Genomic DNA, 26,937 nt, shown 5'->3' on the forward strand with positions numbered 1-26,937 from the left:
ACTTCGAGTGGCCCTTTAAATCATCTGACCTTGAACACACAGTTAATTACGGGGACTATCCGAAAAAGCAGTGAAACAAAGCAGTCCACATCCCTGCAATTTGGTAGCTCTCAGGAATCTGATAATCAGTTAGTGGCTTCCGCTAGATATGGCATACAAGAAGAAATCGTTGGACTGTCTTCCTCGCCGAATTGAGGACATTATCAAGTTTGGAGGTGGTGTTAGCGTGGTGTCTCCTGGGAGTGAGTAATGTTTTGTCCATCCTGCTCACCGGAGTGCCAGTCTTCTGCGTCTGCCAGGCGCGCGGTGCGCGGTGTCACGAGGCATTATGTGTCAGGCTGATGTCTCGGCAAGTCTCCGGAGCTACTGGTTTGGCGCCGGAAGCATTTGTGGCGGCGGCCCGCGGAGCGCCTGCAGCGAGCAGTGCGCATTTAACGGAGCGTTCCGTCGCGGGCCGCCACTGCGCCTCCGGAGCCTGCAGTGCAGCCATGGCCAGGCGCCGACCATCATTCGCCTACAGCGCGTGCGCAGTCGCCGTCTTCGCAGCCATAGCAAGCGCCGGTGAGTACACACAGCCGTTGTTTCGTTCACAGTGGCGTGGTCCCCCCGTTCAGCTGGGAACTATGCCGTACTTTCTTGCTGTACAATACACTCGGCGTACTGCTAGTAATTTGCCTTGGGAAACTGGATCTTGATGTAAACAAAGCTTAAATAAGAAAGTAGGTACGCAAACCGATGCAACTGTGGTCATACGTATTATTACGCCGTATACGATAATTTAAATTTACACTCAACAAAGTGACTGTGAGGGCCGAAACATTCGAATAGTTGTCCTCTAGTATCGTGAAACCATTTTTAGAATTTACTGTAGTTATTATTTTTTTATTATGAAATGATCGTATGGCATTGTTGGCCGAGAGGCCCCATGCGGGGAAGTTCGGCCTCCGTATTGCTAGTCCTTTTTAGTTGACGCCACTTCGGCGACTTGCGAGTCAATGAAGATGAAATGATGATGAAGAAAACACGACACCCAGTCATCACGAGGTAGAGAAAATCCCTGGCCCTCCCGGGAATCGAACCCGGGACCCCGTGCGCAGGAAGCGAGAACGCTACCACAAGACCTCGAGCTGCGGACATTTTTGATTATTATGTTACCCTTTGTGTACTTGTCCAAAGTGTTTTTAAATAATGATTCTCACTGTTCTGGACTACTGTACGTATAGCAACGAAAGCGTTACGCTTTGAGGCATGTTTATTTGAATCTGCTGGATGCCAGGACTGCTGTTGGTTCAAAGTACAGCTCACACACAACGAAATTTATGTCTTTAACCTTGTTTTCAGTTCCATGCTAAATGACCTTCTTACGGGAGAAAAATAAACATAGAAAAACATTTCAACTGTAGCTAATTCTTTAGCCACTATAATACTACAGGCCAGACGCTATTGTACCTTGCAGACGTTGCGACATTTATACTCTTTTAATCATCATCCGCATAAAACTTAGCTTAACACGGCGCAGGATCTATGCGTAAAATGGAAGTATTACGCAGTACACTTGTGGTTGGTTTCCTCGAATTCATTTATAAGTGTTCTAGGCAAGCCAACAGTTGACCTTATGCGTGCAATTTCTTACACAATAATTTGTATAATGAACACGAAAAACGCTTCACATGTTAGACATTTAGCGATTTGAACCAAGTCGTCTTTACTGTAACACTATTTCAAATATATGTCTGAGCTGATGACAGGGACAGATTTGTTGCATCTCCTTCGACTGAAGAGGCTCTAAACATATGATGTTCTTCCTTCTTATGATTTCAGGTGATTGCGCATTTTTTTTCCTTTCTATATGTTTTGCATTATATCGAAAGTAAAATAAGGTGTAATGAACTTTTCTAATGGTGCGAACAATTCACGAAACTGATTAACACCAGAAAAAAGTTGTAGTAACGAAGTTACCTGCTTGAGAAGAAAAAGGTTATCCATAGGTAAAGTGAACAATCACCATCTGAACTACTGACGTCTTTAGCCAGTAAATGCATTCTGCAGCAGTCTGTTATCCATATCCATATCTATATCCACACGGAGGTGGACTGGAATAATGTGGCAATTGGAGTGTTTTACAGCGCAGATAAATATTCGTTTTGTATAGCAGGCGCAGAAAAAGATACATTTTATCTAAGCTGCATATCTTGCCCCCAATCGGTTGGAGTGACAGCTGTCTGCCAGGTTGACGATCGAAGGAACACTCGTGAAATCATTTACCTTTAATCGTTCAGAAGGCTGCTACTGAAATAAGATTAAAATGATTCAAATGGCTCTGAGCACTATGGGACTTAACATCTATGGTCATCAGTCCCCTAGAACTTCGAACTACTTAAACCTAACTAACCAAAGGATAGCACACAACACCCAGTCATCACGATGCAGAGAAAATCCCTGACCCCGCCGGGAATCGAACCCGGGAACCCGGGCTGAAATAAGACTGAAGGAAAAGTCTAACTAAAACATCTATCCATTATGGATGTGGAACACTACGAATGTGATGCTAAAGGTTCCCTGAAAGTACTGCAACCTGCCCCTTTTGTTTTGTTCTTCAGTTTTTATTGTTTATTAACGGATTAGAATCGCCTAGCGATTCATTATCAACTGTTACATATTTATTGCATGTTTGCAGCACTGTGGGAGTCGTGTAGAGTTATTTGTCTCTGTTAGTTTGTTCTTGGTGCACATACTGTTTTGGAAAACATAACGTATGTTTTATAGTGATGTTAATTTTACAGCACTTTACAAATTTAGCCACAGGTAGCAACCTCCACATGCTTTACAAAACGTAAATAAACCAAAGACCAAAACTAAATACGCTCAAAGTGCTGTAAACATGCAATAAATAAGTACCATTTGATGTCGAATCGCTGGGCGATTCGAAATCGGTAATGGAAAATAAAAATTGAATGATAAAACAAAAGGCAACTCGTTGCAGTAATTTTTTGGAACCTGAAATCTAAATAGGCTAATCAATGTAAGTTGAAATCAACCAACGTGTAGAAATAATTTCAAAGCTGATACCAAATCAAAACATCCTGTGCGAAAACTACCAACTACTAATTTGAAGATGCTGATATTCGCACAGTTTGATGAGTTTTTAGAGCAACGTATTCTTTCTTCCTGTTATCTTTTTCACCTAAGGTTCTATATGATGCCCTTTGATAGTTCAGAAATGCGAATAAAGTTTTCAGTTATAATGAAGTAGAATGTCTAAATACAGTAAGTAGCTGCAGATGGATAATTAACGCTACAAGGCTGGAAACCAGCATATCTCATTTAAAATGCATTCGTGAGGTTTCCCATCTGAACTATATGGGAACCCAAAACAGTCTTTAGAATAGAGATATTTATTTTCAGTCTAAGATGTCTATTTGGTGGGCCGCGGACTCGCAGTTTGGTGCACTCTTGTTTTCTACTAAGCATCTTTGTTTCGGCAGACTTGTGAGCCTTCCAGAGCATTGAAAGCATTTACTTTTTAAAGACGCATATAACTTCAGTGTTCAGTGTTCAGCATGAACTCGTAAAACGTAAGTCAATGTGTTAGCACAGAAGAGTTATACACAGCTGAAATAGTAGCATACGCTACCAGAGTTAACGGTAGACGTCAATTCGGGAGTAACAGTTTCCGTTGCTTGCAGATATGAAGACATCCACACGGAAAAGTAGTGGCGACTGAACCGTTACAGAACAGGATAGCACAAACGATGTGCATTTCTCAACAGCTCTGCTAGGCAACATTTGAATACACAGTGTTCGTTCAATCTGTATAAATATTTCGATAAATCGATCAGAACGTTATCACCAAATATCGCTACGGTTTTTAACCATAATGGCAACCATATACAAAGGCAAGAGGACACATTTTTTATTTCTGTTAAGTTCTTGCTGCCTTTACATCACTCTCATATAAACATTGAGCTAAAATAATTTGTTTTACATACGTATCAGGATGACAGACGAAAGCGGGAAAATTGCCCGTGAAAAGGCATGCCGCTAAGCTCAAGTTTCAGTTATATTGTACTTGTAGCCTGTAGTAGCACATCACATCAGGATTTTCCTTCACGTCGAGGAAAGACCAGTGATTAAATACGTGGATAATTTGGCTGCTCATCATTTCTATATATTCGCAATTTTACTACCTTAATAAATACAGAGTGTTCGGGAATTCCCATTAAAAACTTCTAGGACTTGTACAGGAGAGCGCGTACATTATATTTTGAATAGGAAGCCATGTTCGGAAACTTACCGTTTTCGTTCTACGATGGTTTTCATTCAGGTGTTTGACTCATCCACTTCTGCTTGATGAATTGAATTATCCATGATGCAACACAACTAAAAGGTAACATTTCGAAAGGAAATATAACGAAGCTTCCATTTATCACTTAAGCACATTTTTTGTTAAAACTTAAACATTTCGAGTTTACATTATTCGAAAACAAAAACAATCCAGCATACCGTACGTATAGAACGGCACCGATGCGTTACAGCAGCGACTCGATGTGAAGACCACCAACGTTTTTACAGACATTGTATCTACGAAGCATGTTCTGGTAGACACTCTCCATCCCACCAGGTGTCTCTTTAGTTTCTGGGGCAGCGGCCAGAACTCATCCCAGCGGATCTTCCTCGTTTCTACAGAAGTCTCGCAAATTAAACTTTGCCTACGACGTTAAGTGACACCAAGTGACTGACTGACTGACGTAGTACACGTCATACTGTCTACCATGCTGCATACCACGACAAGAAACTGAGATTTTTCTGCTGCCCTCAGCAGACGTGGACGCGTTACACGTCTGAACTGAAACTGTCGTTGAATGGAAACGGTACCTTTCCGGACATGGGTTCTTATTCAAAATACTATGTACTCACTTTCGTCTACAAGTCCTAGATGTTTGTAATGGAAATGTTCGAACACCTTGTATATCTTTCCTTATTCAGATGCAAAGGCTTGTTGACCGGAGCATAAATTCCTCTTGTAATTGATAAGTGTTTCTCTTTCCCACTGCAGTTTGTTACCGTGTCTGTTAAGAAGCGGACGAATGGCACACTGCACTCCGACCGTGCTGAATGTTTTCATGTAAATGTATATACTGAAAGCCATATAAAAGCAAGTGGTTCAGTTCGCGCGAGAATGCGAGCAGCAGAAGACAGATATCAGAGTAGGTTCGCTTATATATAACCAATAACGAATGATAGACACGTGAGTGCAACCAAGTTAAAAGCTATTGTTCATTTTTATAAGTAAATGCACTGATAGCCAAGTGCATCTATGTTCGTCAAAATCAGTACAGTCTTTTCAAGTAATCGTCTCAAGAGGGTTCTGTGGTTTCCGTTCCGTTGGCAGCCGCTATTGTCCCTATTCCTGGTGCATTCACTCTGTACATCTTATGCTTGCACTACGTGAGCTGATCACAAATTTTCTACTGCTTTTATTTCTATACCAAATATCGAAAGTAAGATCAGCAATGTTAATTCTCTGGACTTGCGAAAGAACTTGCCCCCTTCTAACAGACGTGTACCGCAAGTCTCTCGAGGAACGGAAGGTTCCAAATGATTGGAAAAGGGCACGGGTAGTTCCAGTTTTCGAGAAGGGTCGTCGAAAAGATGCGCAAAACTTTAGGCCTATATCTCTCACATCGATCTGTTCTAGAATTTTAAAACATGTTTTTTGCTTGCGTATCATGTCATTTCTGGAAACCCAGAATCTGTGCTGTAGGAATCAACATGGATTCCGGAAACAGCGATCGTGTGAGACCCAACTCGCTTTATTTGTTCATGAGACCCAGAAAATATTAAATACAGGCTCCCAGGTAGATACCATTTTCCTTGACTCCAGGAAGGCGTTCGATACAGTTCCACACTGTCGCCTAATAAACAAAGTAAGAGCCTACGGAATATCAGACTAGCTGTGTGGCTGGATTGAAGAGTTTTTAGCAAACAGAACATAGCATGTTGTTCTCAATGGAGAGACGTCTGCAGACGTTAAAGTAACCTCTGGCGTGCCACAGGGGAGTGTTATGGGACCATTGCTTTTCACAATATATATAAATGACCTAGTAGATAGTGTCGGAAGTTCCATGCGGCTTTTCGCGGATGATGCTGTAGTATACAGAGAAGTTGCAGCATTAGAAAATTGCAGCGAAATGCAGGAAGATCTGCAGCGGATAGGCACTTGGTGCAGGGAGTGGAAACTGACCCTTAACGTAGACAAATGTAATGTATTGCGAATACATAGAAAGAAGGATCCTTTATTGTATGATTATATGATAGCGGAACAAACACTGGTAACAGTTACTTAAGTAAAATATCTGGGAGTATGCCTACGGAACGATTTGAAGTGGAATGATCATATAAAATTAGTTGTTGGTAAGGCGGGTGCCAGGTTGAGATTCATTGGGAGAGTCCTTAGAAACTGTAGTCCATCAACAAAGGAGGCGGCTTACAAGACACTCGTTCGACCTATACTTGAGTATTGCTCATCAGTGTGGGATCCGTACCAGGTCTGGTTGACAGAGGAGATAGAGAAGATCCAACGATGAGCTGCGCTTTCGTCTCAGGGTTATTTGGTAAGCGTGATAGCGTTACGGAGATGTTTAGCAAAGTGGAAGACTCTGCAAGAGAGGTGCTCTGCATCGAGGTGTAGCTTGCTGTCTAGGTTTCGAGAGGGTGCGTTTCTAGATGAGGTATCGAATATATTGCTTCCCCCTACTTATACTTCCCGAGGAGATCACGAATGTAAAATTAGAGAGATTCGAGCGCGCGCGGAGGCTTTCCGGCAATCGTTCTTCCCGCGAACCATACGCGAGTGGAACAGGAAAGGGAGGTAATGACAGTGGCACGTAAAGTGCCCTCCGCCACACACCGTTGGGTGGCTTGCGGAGTATAAATGTAGATGTAGATGTTAACAGGATTATTTTTTCCTGAGCAGGGCGATTGGTATCAGTGTTAGAGAATATTGTTGCACATACTGTGATATAGAGCCACATAATTAGATCGTTATAATTGACTAACCTGGCAGTCCTTGATGAAACACTGTATGTTGTATTAACTGAATGAAAGACAGTTTTACCATTGTTTCGTAAACTTGATTACGTTTCTTACGTTTATTCAAAGTTACTGGAAACGCTATCTCAATTAATTTGATAAAATACGTATGTAACTATGTCAAAATTGTCTACAGGGATAACTTTCATACTTTAAAACAAGAATCGATAGACTAAGAAATTGACGTATTTTTCTTTGCTTGGTTCCCATCCATAGAATCTGTTGTTACTGCGAAATGAGCTTATAACCCGAAACATAGGTCGTACAGTAACAACAGAGTTTGTGAAACAATTCTAAAGAGATTTACGGTTTAGTCAATACAGTTACATAATTTAAATTAGCAGAAATATAGTCAAAAGCAATGGAGCTATCCTTTGCTAACTACTAGTACGAGAAGGATGATTCCAATGCACTGAGAGGAAAAAGACACAACAAATAAAAGAAGATTTTACTCTAAAGGAAAATAGCACAGCAGCCAATTCCCTTACATGGCACGAGTTTCAAGCATTATTTCTAGATAAATATTTAGCGTTCGAAGGTTATTACTTTAATCACATTCCGACATTCAGTGTCTACGCCTAAAACATTTTAAATGAGCAGCAAACACACAAAGAAATTTGAGTCTCATTTCTTCTCACACAGTGAAGCCACATTGGCATCTCTCGGCAGTACACGACGTGCGACTCAGAGTCGGTATCTCCGCTTTAGCAGGCTGTCTGCTTCGTTATCACCGGTGCTTCGCTTCGCAGTTTCCGTTCAGTGCTGTCACATGTTTTCAAAACGCGTTTATCGTGTGTCGTTTCTTGCCTCACACGTATGTCCGGGATGTGAGTCTCTTCCACTGAAGTTAACTCACTTTTTACTACACGCTGACAGCCACCATACGATGTAATGCTAACACAGAAACAATAGCAGTAAATACAGACTGTTACAAAGAGGTACGGCTAAACTTTCAGGAAACATTCCTCACACACAAAGAAAGAAAATATGTTATGTGGACATGTGTCCGGAAACGCTTACTTTCCATGTTAGAGCTCATTTTAATACTTCTCTTCAAATCACATTAATCATGGAATGGAAACGCACAGCAACAGAACGTACCAGCGTGACTTCAAACGCTTTGTTGCAGGAAATGTTCATAACGTCTTCCGTTAGAGAGGATACATGCATCCACCCTCCGTCGCATGGAATCCCTGATGCGCTGATGCAGCCCTGGAGAATGGCGTATGGTATCACAGCCGTCCACAATACGAGCACGAAGAGTCTCTACATTTGATACCGGGGTTGCGTAGACAAGAGCTTTCAAATGCCCCCATAAATGAAAGTCAAGAGGGTTGAGGTCAGGAGAGCGTGGAGGCCATGGAATTGGTCCGCCTCTACCAATCCATCGGTCGCCGAATCTGCTGTTGAGAAGCGTACGAACACTTCGATTGAAATGTGCAGGAGCTCCATCGTGCATGAACCATATGTTGTGTCGTACTTGGAAAGGCACATGTTCTAGCAACACAGGTAGAGTATCCCGTATGAAATCAAGATAACGTGCTCCATTGAGCGTAGGTGGAAGAACATGGGGACCAATCAAGACATCACCAACAATGCCTGCCAAACGTTCACAGAAAATCTGTGTTGATGACGTGATTGCACAATTGCGTGCGGATTCTCGTCAGCCCACACATGTTGATTGTGAAAATTTACAATTTGATCACGTTGGAATGAAGCCTCATCCGTAAAGAGAACATTTGCACTGAAATGAGGATTGACACACTGTTGGATGAACCATTCGCAGAAGTGTACCCGTGGGGGCCAATCAGATGCTCATAGTGCCTGCACACGCCGTACATGGTACGGAAACAACTGGTTCTCCCGTAGCACTCTCCATACAGTGACGTGGTCAACGTTACCTTGTACAGCAGCAACTTCTCTGACGCTGACATTAGGGTTATCGTCAACTGCACGAAGAATTGCCTCGTCCATTGCAGGTGTCCTCATCGTTCTAGGTATTCCCTAGTCGCGAGTCATAGGCTGGAATGTTCCGTGCTCCCTAAGACGCCGATCAATTGCTTCGAACGTCTACCTGTCGGGACACCTTCGTGCTGGAAATCTGTCTCGATACAAACGTACCGCGCCACGGCTATTGCCCCGTGCTAATCCATACATAAAATGGGCATCTGCCAACTCCGCATTTGTAAACATTGCACTGACTGCAAAACACGTTCGTGATGAACACTAACCTGTTGATGCTACGTACTGATGTGCTTGATGCTAGTACTGCAGAGCAATGAGTCGCATGTCAACACAATCACCGAAGTCAACATTACCTTCCTTCAATGGGGCCAACTGGCGGTGAATCGAGGAAGTACAGTACATACTGACGAAACTAAAATGAGCTCTAACATGGAAATTAAGCGTTTCCGGACACATGTCCACAAAATATCTTTTCTTTATATGTGTGTGAGTAATGTTTCCTGAAAGTTTGGCCGTACCTTTTTGTAACACCCTGTATAAACTATATCGATAGATAGATAGCTGAAAGTACAATAGTTTAGTGTACCCCGTGTACTGTCTGCTATTCCAACTGAGTTCATTTATTGTAAACTATCTCCCTTTGAGGGCCAAAAAAAGATGACTTCACTGCCCGAAAGCATGAGACATCTGATACACATCTTGCGGCGCAGAGATGGAATGATGTGTTATATTGGAGCCCCTCCCCCTTTCCAATAAGAAACCTTGGTTGCCATGTAACTGTTTGTAGCGTTGCCCGAGTTCTAGTTACGTCGGAAGATGATATTGTGGTTGTCAGTTGTAAAGCCAACAAATTTTAGTTTCGGCGTAGTAACAGACTGATCTGTAGCATAACTTAAATATTTATGTTCGCACCATATTAACTCACTCTGCCATATTTCATGCTCGTTTCGTTGTAAAACTAAAATTGCAAGATAAATTCAGAAAATCTGGGTTTGATAATGGACAAGTGTGTGTAACATGTATGTACCGTGCATAAATGACTAAAAAAAAAACGCAGGGGGATCCACTACATAACTTTTATCCAGTGATGGGTTTTATAGCTTTCCTATCAGCTAAGAAATATTACACCTTTATCCTTTCATTCGCCCCATGCACAGTAAAATGGAACGGATACAACGTGATTAAAATAAAAGATGCGAAAAATTTATTTCTGTACAGGAAGACTGTCTCCGGTTATTCTAGAAACAGCAACAATATAAGGAATGTCCCCGAAAAAAGGGAAAACCGTCTAGTGATAATGTAACTCTGGGACAAACGGCAACCAATAACTTTATTATGCTTGAAACGCTTATTTATCCAGTAGATAATATTATGAGCTTGTGGACTTTTGAAAGCTAGTTAATGAGTACATATTTCACATACACAGTGCAGACTGCCAAAAGACGGTGCAAGCTCTTTGTTTACAAATGAGCGAAACTTCGACAGGAAGTGCAGTGAGGTTTCGTGATAAATGCGTCAGTGGTGAGTCTCCTGAAGTAGTTTAGATATTCCTGGTACTATCTTTTCACCATTAGGCAGCAAACGCAGAATACAGCAGAACTCGTGTCGCTTTTCTATCACATACAGCTTCGGAAACGACGTGAAGTTCTTGTACAGACAGACGAGGTGTTAGTTTCTCATTTATCGTAGGTCCAAATATAGTTGAGTTTCCTTGTGACACAGTATCATTTTGGTACGCAGGTACACAGCGTAAATAGTCAAAATACATTATTTAAAAGCATCTGCAATTGTGGTGGAACTGAGGCCCACGAAGATAACTTCAGAAGAACGCGGGGTCCGGGGCTCGATTCTCAGCCAGGTTGGCGATTTTCTCTGCCCGGGGACTGAGTGTGTATTGTTCGCATCATTTCATGATCATCATCATTCAGGACAGTGGCTAGATTGGACTGTGCAAAAATTGGAGTGCGAAAAAACTGGGAATTTGTACGGTGGCTGATGAGCACTCCACAAACCACAAACCAATCATCATCAGCATAATCATCATCATTCAGAAGAAAGTGCTCGCGCTAATGAATCTTCGTTCTCTTCGCACACGACAAGAACCAGAGCACACGACGACCACCGCACAAAGTAAGGGACTTACTAAGTTTGATAACCACAAATAAAGATATACTAGCTCTTTTTAGCAGATTTCATGCACTGTGTACGTAAATTGTACCTCAGAGCAAAAACGTTGAATAATGCTATTATCTGGACACGTAGTGTTAAGTTCTTACAACAGAACATAGAAGCAACTCTTGTAGGCTCTAAGAGCACGGAGCATAAGTAGACGGCAGATAAAGTCGAGACATATACGCCACTTTATAATAGCAAACTAGGAACTGAAATGAGTCAAATAATTCTTAATTTTGTGTAGTAGCACCAACGTTGTGTTAACTTGTAAACATGTGGTGACAAATTGTAAGGTGTGCTGGAATCATTGGCAAGTTTCTCATCTCAAGTGTTTTCGACTCATAACTACACTCATGCTCATAAATTAGGAATAATGCTGATACATGGTGAAACAATGCTCTGGTGGGTGGTTTGCGGGTTTAAATCACCTCGAGGTGTGACCATGCGATGCATTTGACCTAAGGTCGTTGCACGGTGGCGCTGGCAGCAGTCCCCATAGGCAGAGGTGTGTTGGTGCATGTCACAGTAAGGTGCAGCGAGTAAGTGTACAGATATTTTCAGACGTGCTAATGGTGACTGTGTGTTGAAAATGGCTCAAAGAACACACATTGATGACGTTATGAGGGGTGGAATACTAGGACAAGTGGAGGCTGGTCAAACACAGCAGGTCGTAGCAAAGGCCCTCCGTGTGCCACAAAGTGTTATCTCAAGATTATGGCAACGATTACAGCAGACAGAAAACGTGTCCAGGCGCTACAGTACGGGACGTCCACAGTGTACAACACCACAAGAAGACCGATATTTCACCATCAGCGCCCGTAGACGGCCACAGAGTACTGCAGGTAGCCTTGCTCGGGACCTTACCGTGGCCAATGGAACAGTTGTCTGCAGACACACTGTCTACAGACGACTGAACAGACATGGTTTATTCGGCCGGAGACCTGCAAGGTGCATTCCACTGACGCCTGGTCACAAGAGAGCCCGTTAAGGCTCGTGTCAAGAACACAGTACATTGACTTTGGAACAGTGGTCCCAGGTTATGTTCACGTACGAGTCCAGGTATAGTCTGAACAGTGATTCTCGCCGGGTTTTCATCTGGCGTGAACGAGGAACCATATACCAACCCCTTAATGTCCTTGAAAGGGACCTGTATGGAGGTCGTGGTTTGACGGTGTGGGGTGGGATTATGATTGGTGCACGTACACCCCTACATGTCTTTGACAGAGGAACTGTAACAGGTCAGGTGTATCGGGACGTCATTTTGCACCAGTATGTCCGCCTTTTCATGGTTTCAGTGGCTCCACCTTCCTCCTGATGGATAATAACGCACAGACCCAACGAGCTGCCATCGTGGAGGAATTTCTTGAAACAGAAGATATCAGGCGAATGGAGCGGCCTGACCGTTCTCCAGGTCTAAACCCCATCGAGCACGTCTGGGATGCTCTCGGTCGACGTAGCGCTGCACGTCTTCAAACCCCTACGACACTTCAGGATCTCCGACAGGCACTGGTGCAAGAATGGGAGACTATACCTAAGCTGCTGCTGGACTACCTGATCCAGAGTATGCCAACCCGTTGTGCGGCCTATGTACGTGTGCACGGTGATCATATCCCATACAGATGTCGGGGTACATGCGCAGGAGACAGTGGCGTTTTGTAGCACATGTGTTTCGGGACTGTTTTCCCAACTTATCACCAATACCGGGGACTTACAGATCTGTGTCGTGTGCGTTCCCTATGGGCCTATGCTATTAGCGCCATCGGGCATGGGTGTGTGTGTTTGTCCTTAGGATAATTTAGGTTAAGTAGTGTGTAAGCTTAGGGACTGATGACCTTAGCAGTTAAGTCCCATAGGATTTCACACACATTAAACATTATTAGCGCCAGTTTTGTGTAGTGCCATGTTGTGTGGCACCACATTCTGCAATTATCCTTAAATTATGAGCATGGGTGTACATTACACATACAGTGGTAGTTGTTTGTTTGGCCAGGTAGTATATAATCTTTGCGATAAGTTCTAGAATGACAAGTTGTCAGCTATAGTTGACTCTTGCAGTCTAGTGACAATTACATCTAAAGCAACACTTCGACTAACATCTAAATTGTGATAGAGCATCCATTGGCTGATTCATACTGACTCTTTTAGGAACCATAGCTAGTTCTGCAATTCTCCATTGACATCTAGTCCCACAGGACCTATACAGTGAAGCTGTCATTATACCACTTAGATCATCACTTCTTTCTTGTTCTATGAAGTTAAATTAATAGTTAATTCGAGTAATTATTACTCACCCATGAAGCTTGTAACTCGTTACAGGGTGGCTTTGATAATGTTTTCAATTATACAGGACAATTCGATAAATAATTCAACACTTTCGTGACTAACAGTGAAACTCGAATCTGGAGGTAGGCGTCTCTAACGTTGCAGATTTAAGATTTTAAACGTTGACCAACTCTAAAGCAACTGATAAATAAACGAACTGCTGTGAAGCAGCAGTTACTACTTCTTCTAAGAAAAAGGCTTTTGGTGTGACGTGTGTGGTATCACTGATTATGACCGCACCAACTCAAATCGACAATTTCAAGAATAACATGATGTTTTGCGTTTTTAATCCATTCATCAATATATTACGTACCTCATGTGATGTAATTCTAATTTAAATGTCGAAAAGTATTTATTGACGTTGAGAAACGGTTATGCACTTAACCAATCCATCGCTTCACAACTTCCATTGTCATCCTCAGATTCTAGTACGCATAAAGAACAAAACTTTGAAGTAGCAGATTGACTGCACTATACTGTGCTTTCAGTGACAGATTATTACTGCTATATGTGGTACCGTATATGACACGACTCTTGCTGTACCTATAGTTTCTCTTCTTGCTCTTATCGTTTAGTAATTAGTTTTAATGGTTTCCTACATTTCACAATCAACGTCACCGCCGGCCGAAGTGGCCGCGCGGTTCTGGCGCTGCAGTCTGGAACCGCGAGAACGCTACGGTCGCAGGTTCGAATCCTGCCTCGGGCATGGATGTGTGTGATGTCCTTAGGTTAGTTAGGTTTAACTAGTTCTAAGTTCTAGGGGACTAATGACCTCAGCAGTTGAGTCCCATGGTGCTCAGAGCCATTTGAACCACCATCAACGTCATCCCGGTGCTAAACTGTTACCTTGAGCTGTCGCGGTAAGCATATATCTGACTTGTAACTTATATACATAGCGAAGAGTTTTTGCAGTTAATTTCACATGTTCTGATATGCAAATGTCCCATCATCAGAAAAGCTCCTTTATGTACAAGAATATAAAACCTCTGGAGAAACTTGAGATTACTTGATGATATAATAGTTCTGGTCTCGAGAATAATGTGGGTAAAAGTCCTCTATATACCTGTCGTAGTACACACTGAAGAACAGCCAAAGTGCGTATACTAGTTATGTAGATTCTGACCAGTAACGAGACAATTGACCATCACAGAATGTATTCAAAATAACCAAAGACAGCCGCAATGCACGCTTCCCCTCTGGTATGGAACGACTGCTGCATACGTGCTAGCATTTCAGCAGAGATTTCCGAGCAGACTGCTGTAATACGTCGTTGCATATTATCGATTGTAGTTAGTATATAATTTTAGACAGCGTCTTTCAGCTTTCGCCACAGAAAAGTGTCTATAGGCGTCAAATCCGTGGACCAGGCCAGTCAAGTTACAGGTCCACTGCGTCAATTCCAAAGATCCGGAAACAATTCGTGAAGACATGCTGTAGTACTTTGTACACTACGAGCTGAACAGCCATCACGCAGAGGAACGTCGTCTAACATCCGTCGGATATGGTCTGTTAGGAAGCTTCGATAGTTTTTCGCGTTCAATGTTACGTCTATGAAAAGTCGGCCTTTGAGCTCATGGTTCACTATCTCACACCACATGTTTACACTCCATGGACGTTGACGTTCCACCTGACGAAGCCAACGGAAATTGTCAATAAACCAATAGTGTATGTTTCAGCGGTTTAGTTGGCCATAGTTGGTACATATGACTTCATCAGGAAACAAGGTACATGAAACATCTGAAGTATCCTGACGTACAGAAGTTAACACGATTCTCGTAATGGTTTCCATGCAGCTCTTGATAGAGATGTGATTCGGATGGAACCTATGTATGCATGAGACACTTTGCTGCCTATTGCCACTTCTTCGTCCAATTGCGATGGACCTGACATGTGGATCAACCGCAACAGCCGCAAGAACATTAATTTCCCCCTCTTCTGTCGTCGTTTGTTTACTTCTGTTACGTAGTCTAGGTGTTACACTAGCACTTACACGTAACTAGTTGAAGAGATTGATAAATAATTGACAACATCGTTGACATTTATTGGGGTATCCTGCTGCATACACCGTACAAGAACGAACTGCATTCTTCCTACACTCTCCACACCCCATGAGCGTGTTGGTTCCTTCTACACTGCTAAATTCCATTGCCACCCTAAGACCCCCTGCTTGGACTGTCACACACCAAGTAAATAGCAAATAGCAATGCACCCAAGGAGTACACTAGCATACTGCAAGCAAACATAACAACATCCTACCTTGCAACTACGCAGTTTGAATGGAACAAAGAAGTATCGGTATTGGAAATTTCCAAAATACGATATCTCATAAATGACTCGCACTAGACGCCTGCAAAAAACCCTACTTTTAGTTTGTTAATGTCAACAGCCATTGTTACAATTAAAGAGAGTATTTTTGCCAAAACAACACCCTTTCTTATTATTATTACTCTCTGGTGATTTGCTAACAATATGAGCCCTTGACTACCGATCAATTCTGTGAAAACCGCATATCGATAGCACATTCCATTTCCGCAACATTTGCGGTGCTAGTTTTAGGTTATTCACCTTTATATAAAAAATAAATGGAAAGCAGTGTGAAATAACAGCTCACTTTCACTTTTCGCGTCCGAAGCCAGCTTGTACACAATGTGTGTGCGCCAGTCATTTTAAAAAGCGTGGTCAAAATTTGCCAAGACTTCGAAAAGCTTTGCTATGGAAATTCGGAGCTTCCTTTATGGCTGATTTTGTGAGCAATGTTTTAAGTTTTTTCTACAACTCCGCAGAAACCCTCACCAAAAAGCCAGGCTAGTTCTGTACAAAAACCCTAAGACTCAATTTTTATCACATAGGCAGAAAGTTCAAAAGAGAATTACTCTGAAAGTTGTACTGCCTGACCCGCCAGCGTAAGCACGAGTACGCAGAAACCATAGATAACCATCGCTCTCAAATCATTAATGGGCATGTGCGTTATCTCTCCCCCCCCTTTCTCTCTCACTGTCACACACACACACACACACACACACACACACACACACACAGTTCGTAAGTGGGGTATTACTGGAGAGGAGAAAGTGTGTGTTATTAACCACGCAGGCACAGTCTACTGTGCACTACTACCTGTTGCACAGGCAGCAGTGAGGGTGACAGACACTGACGTAGGGCAGCAGCTGAAGCGTCTAGAGATCGACCTACATATACAGGGTGTTACAAAAGGGTACGGCCAAACATTCAGGAAACATTACTCACACACAAATAAAGAAAAGATGTTATGTGGACATGTGTCCGAAAACGCTTAATTTCCATGTTAGAGCTCATTTTAGTTTCGTCAGTATGTACTGTACTTCCTCGATTCACCGCCAGTTGGCCCCATTGAAGGAAGGTAATGTTGACTTCGGTGCTTGTGTTGACATGCGACTCATTGCTCTGCAGTACTAGCATCAAGCACATCAGTACGTAGCATCAACAGGTTAGTGTTCATCACGAACGTGATTTTGCAGTCAATGCAATGTTTACAAATGCGGAGTTGGCAGATGCCCATTTTATGTATGGATTAGCACGGGGCAATAGCCGTGGCGCGGTACGTTTGTATCGAGACAGATTTCCAGAACGAAGGTGTCCCGACAGGAACACGTTCGAAGCAATTGATCGGCGTCTTAGGGAGCACGGAACATTCCAGCCTATGACTCGCGACTGGGGAAGACCGAGAACGACGAGTACACCTGCAATGGACGAGGCAATTCTTCGTGCAGTTGACGATAACCCTAATGTCAACGTCAGAGAAGTTGCTGCTGTACAAGATAACGTTGACCACGTCACTTTATGGAGAGTGCTACGGGAGAACCAGTTGTTTCCGTACCATGTACGGCGTGTGCAGGCACTATGAGCATCTGATTGGCCTCCACGTGTACACTTCTGCGAATGGTTCATCCAACAATGTGTCAATCCTCATTTCAGTGCAAATGTTCTCTTTACGGATGAGGCTTCATTCCAACGTGATCAAATTGTAAATTTTCACAATCAACATGTGTGGGCTGACGAGAATCCGCACGCAATTGTGCAATCACGTCATCAACACAGATTTTCTGTGAACGTTTGGGCAGGCATTGTTGGTGATGTCTTGACTGGGCCCCATGTTCTCCCACCTACGCTCAATGGAGCACGTTATCATGATTTCATACGGGATACTGGACCTGTGCTGCTAGAACATGGGCCTTTCCAAGTACGATACAACATATGGTTCATGCACGATGGAGCTCCTGCACATTTCAGTCGAAGTGTTCATACGCTTCTCAACAACAGATTCGGCGACCGATGGATTGGTAGAGGCGGACCAATTCCATGGCCTCCACGCTCTCCTGACCTCAACCCTCTTGACTTTCATTTATGGGGCATTTGAAAGATCTTGTCTACGCAACCCCGGTATCAAATGTAGAGACTCTTCGTGCTCGTATTGTGGACGGTTGTGATATCATACGCCATTCTCCAGGGCTGCATCAGCGCATCAGGGATTCCATGCGACGGAGGGTGGATGCATGTATCCTCTCTAACGGAGGACGTTATGAACATTTGCTGTAACAAAGTCTTTGAAGTCACGCTGGTACGTTCTGTTGCTGTGTGTTCCATTCCATGATTAATGTGATTTGAAGAGAAGTAATAAAATGAGCTGTAACATGGAAAGTAAGCGTTTCCGGACACATGTCCACATAACATATTTTCTTTCTTTGTGTGTGAGGAATCTTTCCTGAAAGTTTGGCCGTACCTTTTTGTAACACCCTGTATGCAACTGTTGCGAAGCAAACAGGTAAACAAAGGATTTGAAACAATGGTGTTCAACAGACAACAGCTAGTATTCTGTTCTGCAAAATTCACGTCGTAAGTAACCAATAAGTAGGCCCATGAATTATACCGTTGGCCACACCTCGACGTTGTCAGAACCCATATTGACATCGTTTAAGAATTAATCATGTTACGACCACAGAGAAGAATTTCCCGCATCCATCGGTGACAGTACTTGAGAAATACAAATTTTCCATACGAGGATGGTAAAAGGGATCGAAACGGAAAAGTTTTCACAGTAAAATACAACGAAAACCCTAGAATCAAAAGATAAATGGTTTCTCAACGGCGTCTTTCAGTTGGGTGAATTTTTTTGAGTGGAGAACCACTAACATGTCAGGGCTTATATGTGTAGCAAGTCGGTAATTACAAGCGTGATAGAAGACGGAAAATTCTGTATTAACTACTTCCTCATGTAAAGTTGTTTTAGTTTGAAAAGAAGAAATCTGGTAATTCTTCACAAAATTGTTTAGAAATTTACAAGAAAACTCATGCTATCGTTAGTGTGTCGATGTTGAACTTGCGTATTTTGTTTGCTCGAAGGGTATGGCATTTTATGTTGATGACACCAGATGAAGACGATAACAACAGACAGCTGAAGAAAGGTCAAGAACCTTAGGTGCACGGTTTTCGTGGAACCGTTTCCTGTAGCCGGCCACGCGAGGAAAAACAGCTCCGTGCGGCCAACTTGTACGAGCCAACCATCCAGCTTGCGGATGCGCGCCTGCCGCAGCTGAAACGGAAGTCGGAAGACCGCATCATTCCGCTCCGAGCACGCAACTACCGCGTTGTAACAAAAACTTAAAAAAAATTAAATTAGCCCAGCAGCCAAAGGATGATGGTCTGGCGACATCTAAATCTACATCTACATCTACATCTACATCATACTCCGCAAGCCACCTAATGGTGTGTGGCGAAGGGTACTTTCCGTACCACTGTCTGATCTCTCCAACGCTGTTCCACTCGCGTATAGTGCGTGGGAAGAATGATTGTCGGTAAGCCTCTGTACTGGCTCTAATTTCTCGCATTTTCTCCTCATTGTCAATACATGAGATGTATATGGGGAGGAGTGGGGAGTAATATGTTGTCTGACTCCTACTGAAAAGTGCTGTCTTGAAATTTCAGTAGTAAATGTCTCCGTGACGTACAACGTCTCTCTTGTAACGTCTGCCTGTGGAGTTTGTTTAGCACCTCTGTAACGCTCTCTCGCCAGCTAAAGGATCCCGTGACAAAACGCTCCGCTCTTCGTTGGACCTTCTCTATCTCCTCTATGAGTCCTACCTGATAGGGGTGCCAGACAGACGAACAATACTCAAGAATGGGGCGATCAAGCGTCTTAGAAGCAGCTTCCTTCGTAGGTGAGTTACATTTACGATGAATCTGAGTCTTGTGTCTGCTTTTCCCACTATATGTTTTATGTGGTCATTCCACTAAAGGTCCCTCTCGATGGTTACGCTGTCTCCAACTGTTTGTCATCAATAGTGTAGCTGCACAGTAGTGGACTTCTTTTCCTATGTATGCGCAATATATTCAGCATTTTCACACATGTCATTGCGAAAAGTTAAAGAAGCGATAAGTGGGACAACAATTTCAGGACTCAATAAATATTGAATCCCAAACTTCTGAATTTTTAGTTTGAAACATGCCCACTTATCCACAGATCCCAAAATTCTGTGGTCATCACCTTAGCAACAGATAAACAGTCTCGTCTTCATAGGAGTATTCTCTCCGACCTTCTTCTGTTTTGAGTTTTACTTGGAGTTTTGAGCGTGATGATGTATCCATGTTTCCTCTTCCTAATAAGTTCAGCTCTGAAATATTCATGGTTACTATTTTGTCATTAATCAGCAAATGAATGGTTCAGATTTTCCGTGTATCTGAGATACATTCGTCTTGTGATCGTCAGTTACCTTATGAATATTTTCAGTGGTTTACTTTCTAGTTGTCTCGATTCATCGGCCAGAAACCATAGGTATAGTTCTTTCCTAGAAATTCGTCTGATTATAGAATCAGTCGTCCTATGTAATAACACTAAGTACAAGGGACGAATCGTGCTAATTTTGCCTCAGGGTGTAATGCATATATTTCTCTAATAATATGCTTGGAAGTAACTGTGACACAGTTCGGGATGAGCCAGTGCTGTGTTGCGTACTGTTTATGATATTAGTACAATATCAGCAGCATACAGTGAAGTTAAAACGTCAAAAGCTGCTGCTCTGCACATATATACACTCCTGGAAATGGAAAAAAGAACACATTGACACCGGTGTGTCAGACCCACCATACTTGCTCCGGACACTGCGAGAGGGCTGTACAAGCAATGATCACACGCACGGCACAGCGGACACACCAGGAACCGCGGTGTTGGCCGTCGAATGGTGCTAGCTGCGCAGCATTTGTGCACCGCTGCCGTCAGTGTCAGCCAGTTTGCCGTGGCATACGGAGCTCCATCGCAGTCTTTAACACTGGTAGCATGCCGCGACAGCGTGGACGTGAACCGTATGTGCAGTTGACGGACTTTGAGCGAGGGCGTATAGTGGGCATGCGGGAGGCCGGGTGGACGTACCGCCGAATTGCGTCTCCACAGTACATCGATGTTGTCGCCAGTGGTCGGCGGAAGGTGCACGTGCCCGTCGACCTGGGACCGGACCGCAGCGACGCACGGATGAACGCCAAGACCGTAGGATCCTACGCAGTGCCGTAGGGGACCGCACCGCCACTTCCCAGCAAATTAGGGACACTGTTGCTCCTGGGGTATCGGCGAGGACCATTCGCAACCGTCTCCATGAAGCTGGGCTACGGTCCCGCACACCGTTAGGCCGTCTTCCGCTCACGCCCCAACATCGTGCAGCCCGCCTCCAGTGGTGTCGCGACAGGCGTGAATGGAGGGACGAATGGAGACGTGTCGTCTTCAGCGATGAGAGTCGCTTCTGCCTTGGTGCCAATGATGGTCGTATGCGTGTTTGGCGCCGTGCAGGTGAGCGCCACAATCAGGACTGCATACGACCGAGGCACACAGGGCCAACACCCGGCATCATGGTGTGGGGAGCGATCTCCTACACTGGCCATACACCACTGATGATCGTCGAGGGGACACTGAATAGTGCACGGTACATCCAAACCGTCATCGAACCCATCGTTCTACCATTCCTAGACCGGCAAGGGAACTTGCTGTTCCAACAGGACAATGCACGTCCGCATGTATCCCGTGCCACCCAACGTGCTCTAGAAGGTGTAAGTCAACGACCCTGGCCAGCAAGATCTCCGGATCTGTCCCCCATTGAGCATGTTTGGGACTGGATGAAGCGTCGTCTCACGCGGTCTGCACGTCCAGCACGAACGCTGGTCCAACTGAGGCGCCAGGTGGAAATGGCATGGCAAGCCGTTCCACAGGACTACATCCAGCATCTCTACGATCGTCTCCATGGGAGAATAGCAGCCTGCATTACTGTGAAAGGTGGATATACGCTGTACTAGTGCCGACATTGTGCATGCTCTGTTGCCTGTGTCTATGTGCCTGTGGTTCTGTCAGTGTGATCATGTGATGTATCTGACCCCAGGAATGTGTCAATAAAGTTTCCCCTTCCTGGGACAATGAATTCACGGTGTTCTTATTTCTATTTCCAGGAGTGTATATCTGTCGAGATTTTCGATTTCAGTGCGTTGGTTAGTGAGATGCATATTGATGATAGTACTTTTTTTGCAAGTATAACTGACAGTGACAAATGCTAAGATGACACACTACAGTACGCAATGAATGAAACTAAAAGCTGTTTATAGCCCAGACAAAGTATAACGGTATGGACCAGGTATAACGCGAAATTCACTTCCTTTGGTGCATATTTAGTTGATACAATATTCGTTGATTTCAGCATAAAATTTACTTGATGATTCAATGCGGCAATTACTATTCCGCATGTATCCAACCTTGTTAGCAAATAATATTGCCGCGGTTGGTTGCCACACGGTTTTACAAACATAGTATCTGAACTGCTGTGTCACTGCACAAGTGTGATCCCCCCCACCCCAAGATGATGACTGTGCATCTTAACTTTTATATTTATTTTTAATTTCCTTGCAGAACGTATACGAAGATTATAGACAATTTTCAACTGACGTGAATTCTTAATTATTCGCCGTTTTTCAGTGTGGGCTGTAGTACTGGTGTTTGTGCGTTTTCAGATTTCACTACCATTTCATCTTACGTCACGCAAGTTGCGACTACAGAGTTCTCATAAGCAGTGTACTAGTGGCAGGTATCAGAACTACCATTCTGCTGTTCGCATTAGACAGCTGAATTGCTGGAATGTGTGCAGTGTCTCTGAATCCCCAGCTGTCACCAGCAGAGGGTGGGGCCACGCAAGGTTGAGTGAGAGAAGGTGCTCATGCCTTGGTATGGTTGAGCACTGATCGCATCTGGCTGCCATCGACCGACGGGTGCGTAGGTTGGGCCAGTGTCCCAGATTGGCTTTTTGGATGTTTTTGAATTTGCGCTAGCAGGCCAATGCCCCAATTTTTATTATTTAATGTCGCAAAAATCCGTGCTGAGAGCAGCAGGCCTACTACTACAGTGTAAACAGAAAAACAATTACAGTCACTTAGTAGTGGAAAGCGTCAGGACCAGATGAGATGCCTCTAAGATTCTACAAAGATTATGCAAAATGATTTATTCCCCTTCTAGCAGTAATTTATCGTAGATCGATTGAGCAACGAAGTGGACCTAGTGGCTGAAAGGAAACGCGGGTCATTCCAGTTTTTAAGAGGGGCCGTAGGACAGATACACACAGTTAGACAATTATAGACCTATGTCGTTGACGTCAATCCGTTGTATAATTAAATTATGGAACGTGTTTTATGCTCAAGAATTGACGTTTCTGGAGAATGAAACTCTCCTCTATAAAAATCGGTATGGCTCGCTCTGTTGCTCCATGAGATCCACAGCGCCGTCGACATTGGCGCTCAGATTACCGCCATGTTCCTTGATTTCAGGAAGACATTCGACAGCGTCCGGCACTTCCATTTAATGACAAAAATAAGAGCTTGTCGAGTATCGGAGCAGATTTACGACTGGGTTCAAGACTTCCTGCCAGGTAGACCTCTACACGTCGCCCTTAATGGAACAAAATCGACAGATGTAAAGGTAATTTCCGGACTATCCGAAGGAAATGTCACTCGTCTGATGCAGCTAAAGTATATAAATGATGTAGTAGAAAGCGTTGGATGCTCTTTAAGGCTGTTTGTAGGTGATGTAGTTGTCTATAACAAAATAGCAACGACAGAAGATAGTAACATTTGTACAATGCCCTCTAGAGAACAGATGAATCGTGCAGGCTCTGGCAGTTCACCCTGAACTTAAATAACTGTAACATATTGCACATACATAGAAACACAGATCCACTACTGTACAGCTACACTGGATGACAAACCGCTGGGAACAGTATCTATCGTAAAATGACTATAAGTAACTATCCAGAACGATCTTAAGTGGGATGACCAAATTAAACAAGTAGTGGGAAAAGCAGATGACAGACTCAGATTCATAGGAAGAATCTTAAGGAAATGTAACTCATCCAAGAAGGAAGTGGCTTACAAGGCGCTTGTTCGACCGATACTTGGGTACTTTTCATTTATATGGACTCCCTACCACGTCGGACTGACTGATAGAAGGAGAGAGAGAGAGAGAGAGAGAGAGAGAGAGAGAGAGAGAGAGAGAGACAGAGAGAGTGAGGGAAAACCCAATGAAGTGCGGCTCGTTTCGTTACAGGATCATTTAGCAGGCGCAAGAGCGTTACAGAAATGCTCAACAAATTCCATTGTCAGACGTTGGAAGCGAGGCGTTGTGAATCACAGAGATCTGCTATTGACATTTCGAGAAAGCAGTTTTCGGGAAGGGTCGGACAAGATATTTTTTCCCACCACATACGTCTTTTGTAGTGACCACAAGCAGAAAATTCGAGAAATTAGAGCCAATACAGAGGCTTACCGACAATCGTCGTTCCCACGCTCTATTCGCGAGTGGAACAGGATTGGAGGGCTCTGTTAGAGGTACGATAAGTACCCTCCACCACACACCATTAGGTGCCTTGCGGATTATCGTGTAGATGTAGATGTGATATTATAGGAGTTGCGAAACCCTTGTAGCACAACTGAGATATTTTGAATTTCTCACCAAACTTTGAATTTTCCAAAAGCTTCTGAATTTCCCGCCATTTTATATGTAGGGCAATTGACCTATGTGTAAAAGAGGGAGATTGGGGGAAATCTGACAACAGCGCATCATGTCATAGAAGAAGGTATAAATATTACAGCAGTGTAGATTGCAACGGAACTGTCACTGCCTACTTCCTCGTGTCTGCTAAAGAGATTGGCTACAGTGTACTTGTCTGTACTCTTCTGCAATATTGGTGTTCAGTGTGGTATCCATATCTGATACGACTGACAGAGGATATTGAACGAGTTCAAAGAAGGTTAGTCGATTTTGTACTACTGTGAAGTAGGGGAGATAGTGCCATGGATATGATACATGAGTTGGGGTGGCATTCATTGAAACAAAGGCATTTCTTTTTGCAATGAGTTATCTTGAAACATCATCCACCAACTTTCTCCTTTCAATGTGTAAATGTTTATTGGCAAGCACCTGCATAAGGGGAAATGATCATCAGTAACAAAATAAGTGAAATCAAAGCTTGCATGGGAAGATTTCTAGTGTTCATTTATTCCACTTGCTGTTCAAGAGTGGAGTGGTAGAGAAATATCTTGGAGGAGGTTTGATGAGCGCACTGCCAGACGTTTAACAGTGAATTGCAGAGTAGTCACGTAGATACAGAAGTAGATCCAAAAATTAACATGCCGAGCCCATTCAGATAAGGCACAAAGACCAGGAAAAAGAAAATAAAGAATCTTGGTAAATTTCAGTTCAGTCTGGCTCTTGCATCTTGATCATTGGCACTGGATGTTTCTTCATGTAACAATAGCATATGTTCTCCTATGCTACTGTCAGAAATAACAGCTGTCTGAACAGGTCCTTATGGGGAGCATGGTTACTACTTTTAGATATTATTATAATGACCTTTTCCTGTAGTTTGAAACAGTGTTCATTTTATGTATATGAAACCCCCAAAAACAATTATGTAGCTAAACATGGAGTGGATATAGGAGTGATATGTATATTATTAAGATATCCAAAGTGGCATGTGGTGCTACAGTGTGGCCCATGCTCGCAGGGTTGTGCGAGTCGCCGTGCGTGCGGGTGTCAGAGTGCAGCTGGCTGGTGCAACTGCTGCACTGTAAGCCACGGCCCACAGGCCTCGCTGAGCTGATGCAGAGCCTCATATGTGGCAGGGACGGCTACTATATTTTCGTCAGTTGTGGGCCACCACCGGTACAGCTGCAGCCACACCTGCCGCCACCGCCGCAGCCAGAGCCGCAGCCGCAGCCAGAGGGTCCCATCTGGCGTCACCCCAACCTGTGGCTCCTGCCCATGTGAGTCACGCTGTCTCTTGCCCGTCTCTGATCTTGTTTTTCCTTACAGTGGCCAGTTATTACTACATACAAGGTGAATCCCAAATCTGTCGCCAAAAGTTTGGAGGTTACTCTGCCTAATTTTGTGTGTGTCTTCTTTTAAAGGACCCACACTCTCCAGGGGCTTGTTACAAAGCAATAACATACATATGATATACTATGCTTCCTACTACTAATTAACTTTGATTCTGTGGTAATACCATCAGAATGGTGAAAAACCTGTAATACAAGATCACCAAAATGTACAAAAGAAAAACAAGAAAGTGATATAAATCTCAAATGTGAGAGTACCACTACGAATATTAATTTATTTATCAGGATCCGTCGGACTGTGCGAGCAAGACCTACTTGGTTATGGAACGAATCAGTACGTAGTTTACAGAATGCTTTGCAAACAAAGGAATTAAAGAATTAATAAAACACGAAAAATTTGTGACATAACATGCATAAAAAACTGAAATTACGTAGAAAATTTCGGAACTAAAGTGAGGAACTCCTGCATACAATAGGAGGAGTGTGTCAAAAGGAAACCTGTTAACTTAGGTTTGATAGAAATTATAACTCTGCTGAAAGCCTAGTGAAAACGAAATATGCTGAACAGCGCGCGTCTTTCTGTATACTGCGAAGAAGGTATTATCCAAGAGCAAATAGTCTTTTCCTCTAGGCTTCACTGCACGATTACAGTTTCTTCTGAATGAGTCATTATTGTCTACAACAAATTCCTGATGAAATGTAGGTACATAAATGCCAGCTTTAGAATTGCAAGGCACGTGAAGAATGATGTACATCAGCATTGTGAAGTGACACAGCAGGTCAGTCTGTAACTGTTTCCAGTGCTAAGTATATTGTTGGTGAATGCAGAGTTGACATTTCCCATAGTTGGTGGAGAAGCTCATCACAGCACTCTTCAACTGCTTTCAGCGAATCCATACATGTCATACATACAGACCAACCCTTCATAGCTGCAGTTACCAATTCTGTTGTGTATCACTGTTAAGGTACAACTATCACAGCCTGAATGGGAAATCC

General features: G+C 43.4%; 1 protein-coding gene across 1 annotated transcript in view; it reads left to right on the top strand.

Annotated features, from left to right (window-relative positions):
- The first annotated feature begins 440 nt into the window (after nt 1–440).
- LOC124791171 (serine protease easter-like) overlaps nt 441–26,937 on the top strand; it is a 61,751-nt gene continuing 35,254 nt past the window's right edge. Inside the window, exons 1-2 of the mRNA XM_047257839.1 lie at nt 441–561; nt 25,611–25,869. Of these exons, the coding sequence (XP_047113795.1) occupies nt 489–561; nt 25,611–25,869 (332 nt within the window). The 5' untranslated portion in view covers nt 441–488. The remainder of the gene's footprint in view (nt 562–25,610; nt 25,870–26,937) is intronic.

Source organism: Schistocerca piceifrons, chromosome 1, assembly GCF_021461385.2.
Source record: "Schistocerca piceifrons isolate TAMUIC-IGC-003096 chromosome 1, iqSchPice1.1, whole genome shotgun sequence".
NCBI lineage: Eukaryota > Metazoa > Arthropoda > Insecta > Orthoptera > Acrididae > Schistocerca > Schistocerca piceifrons.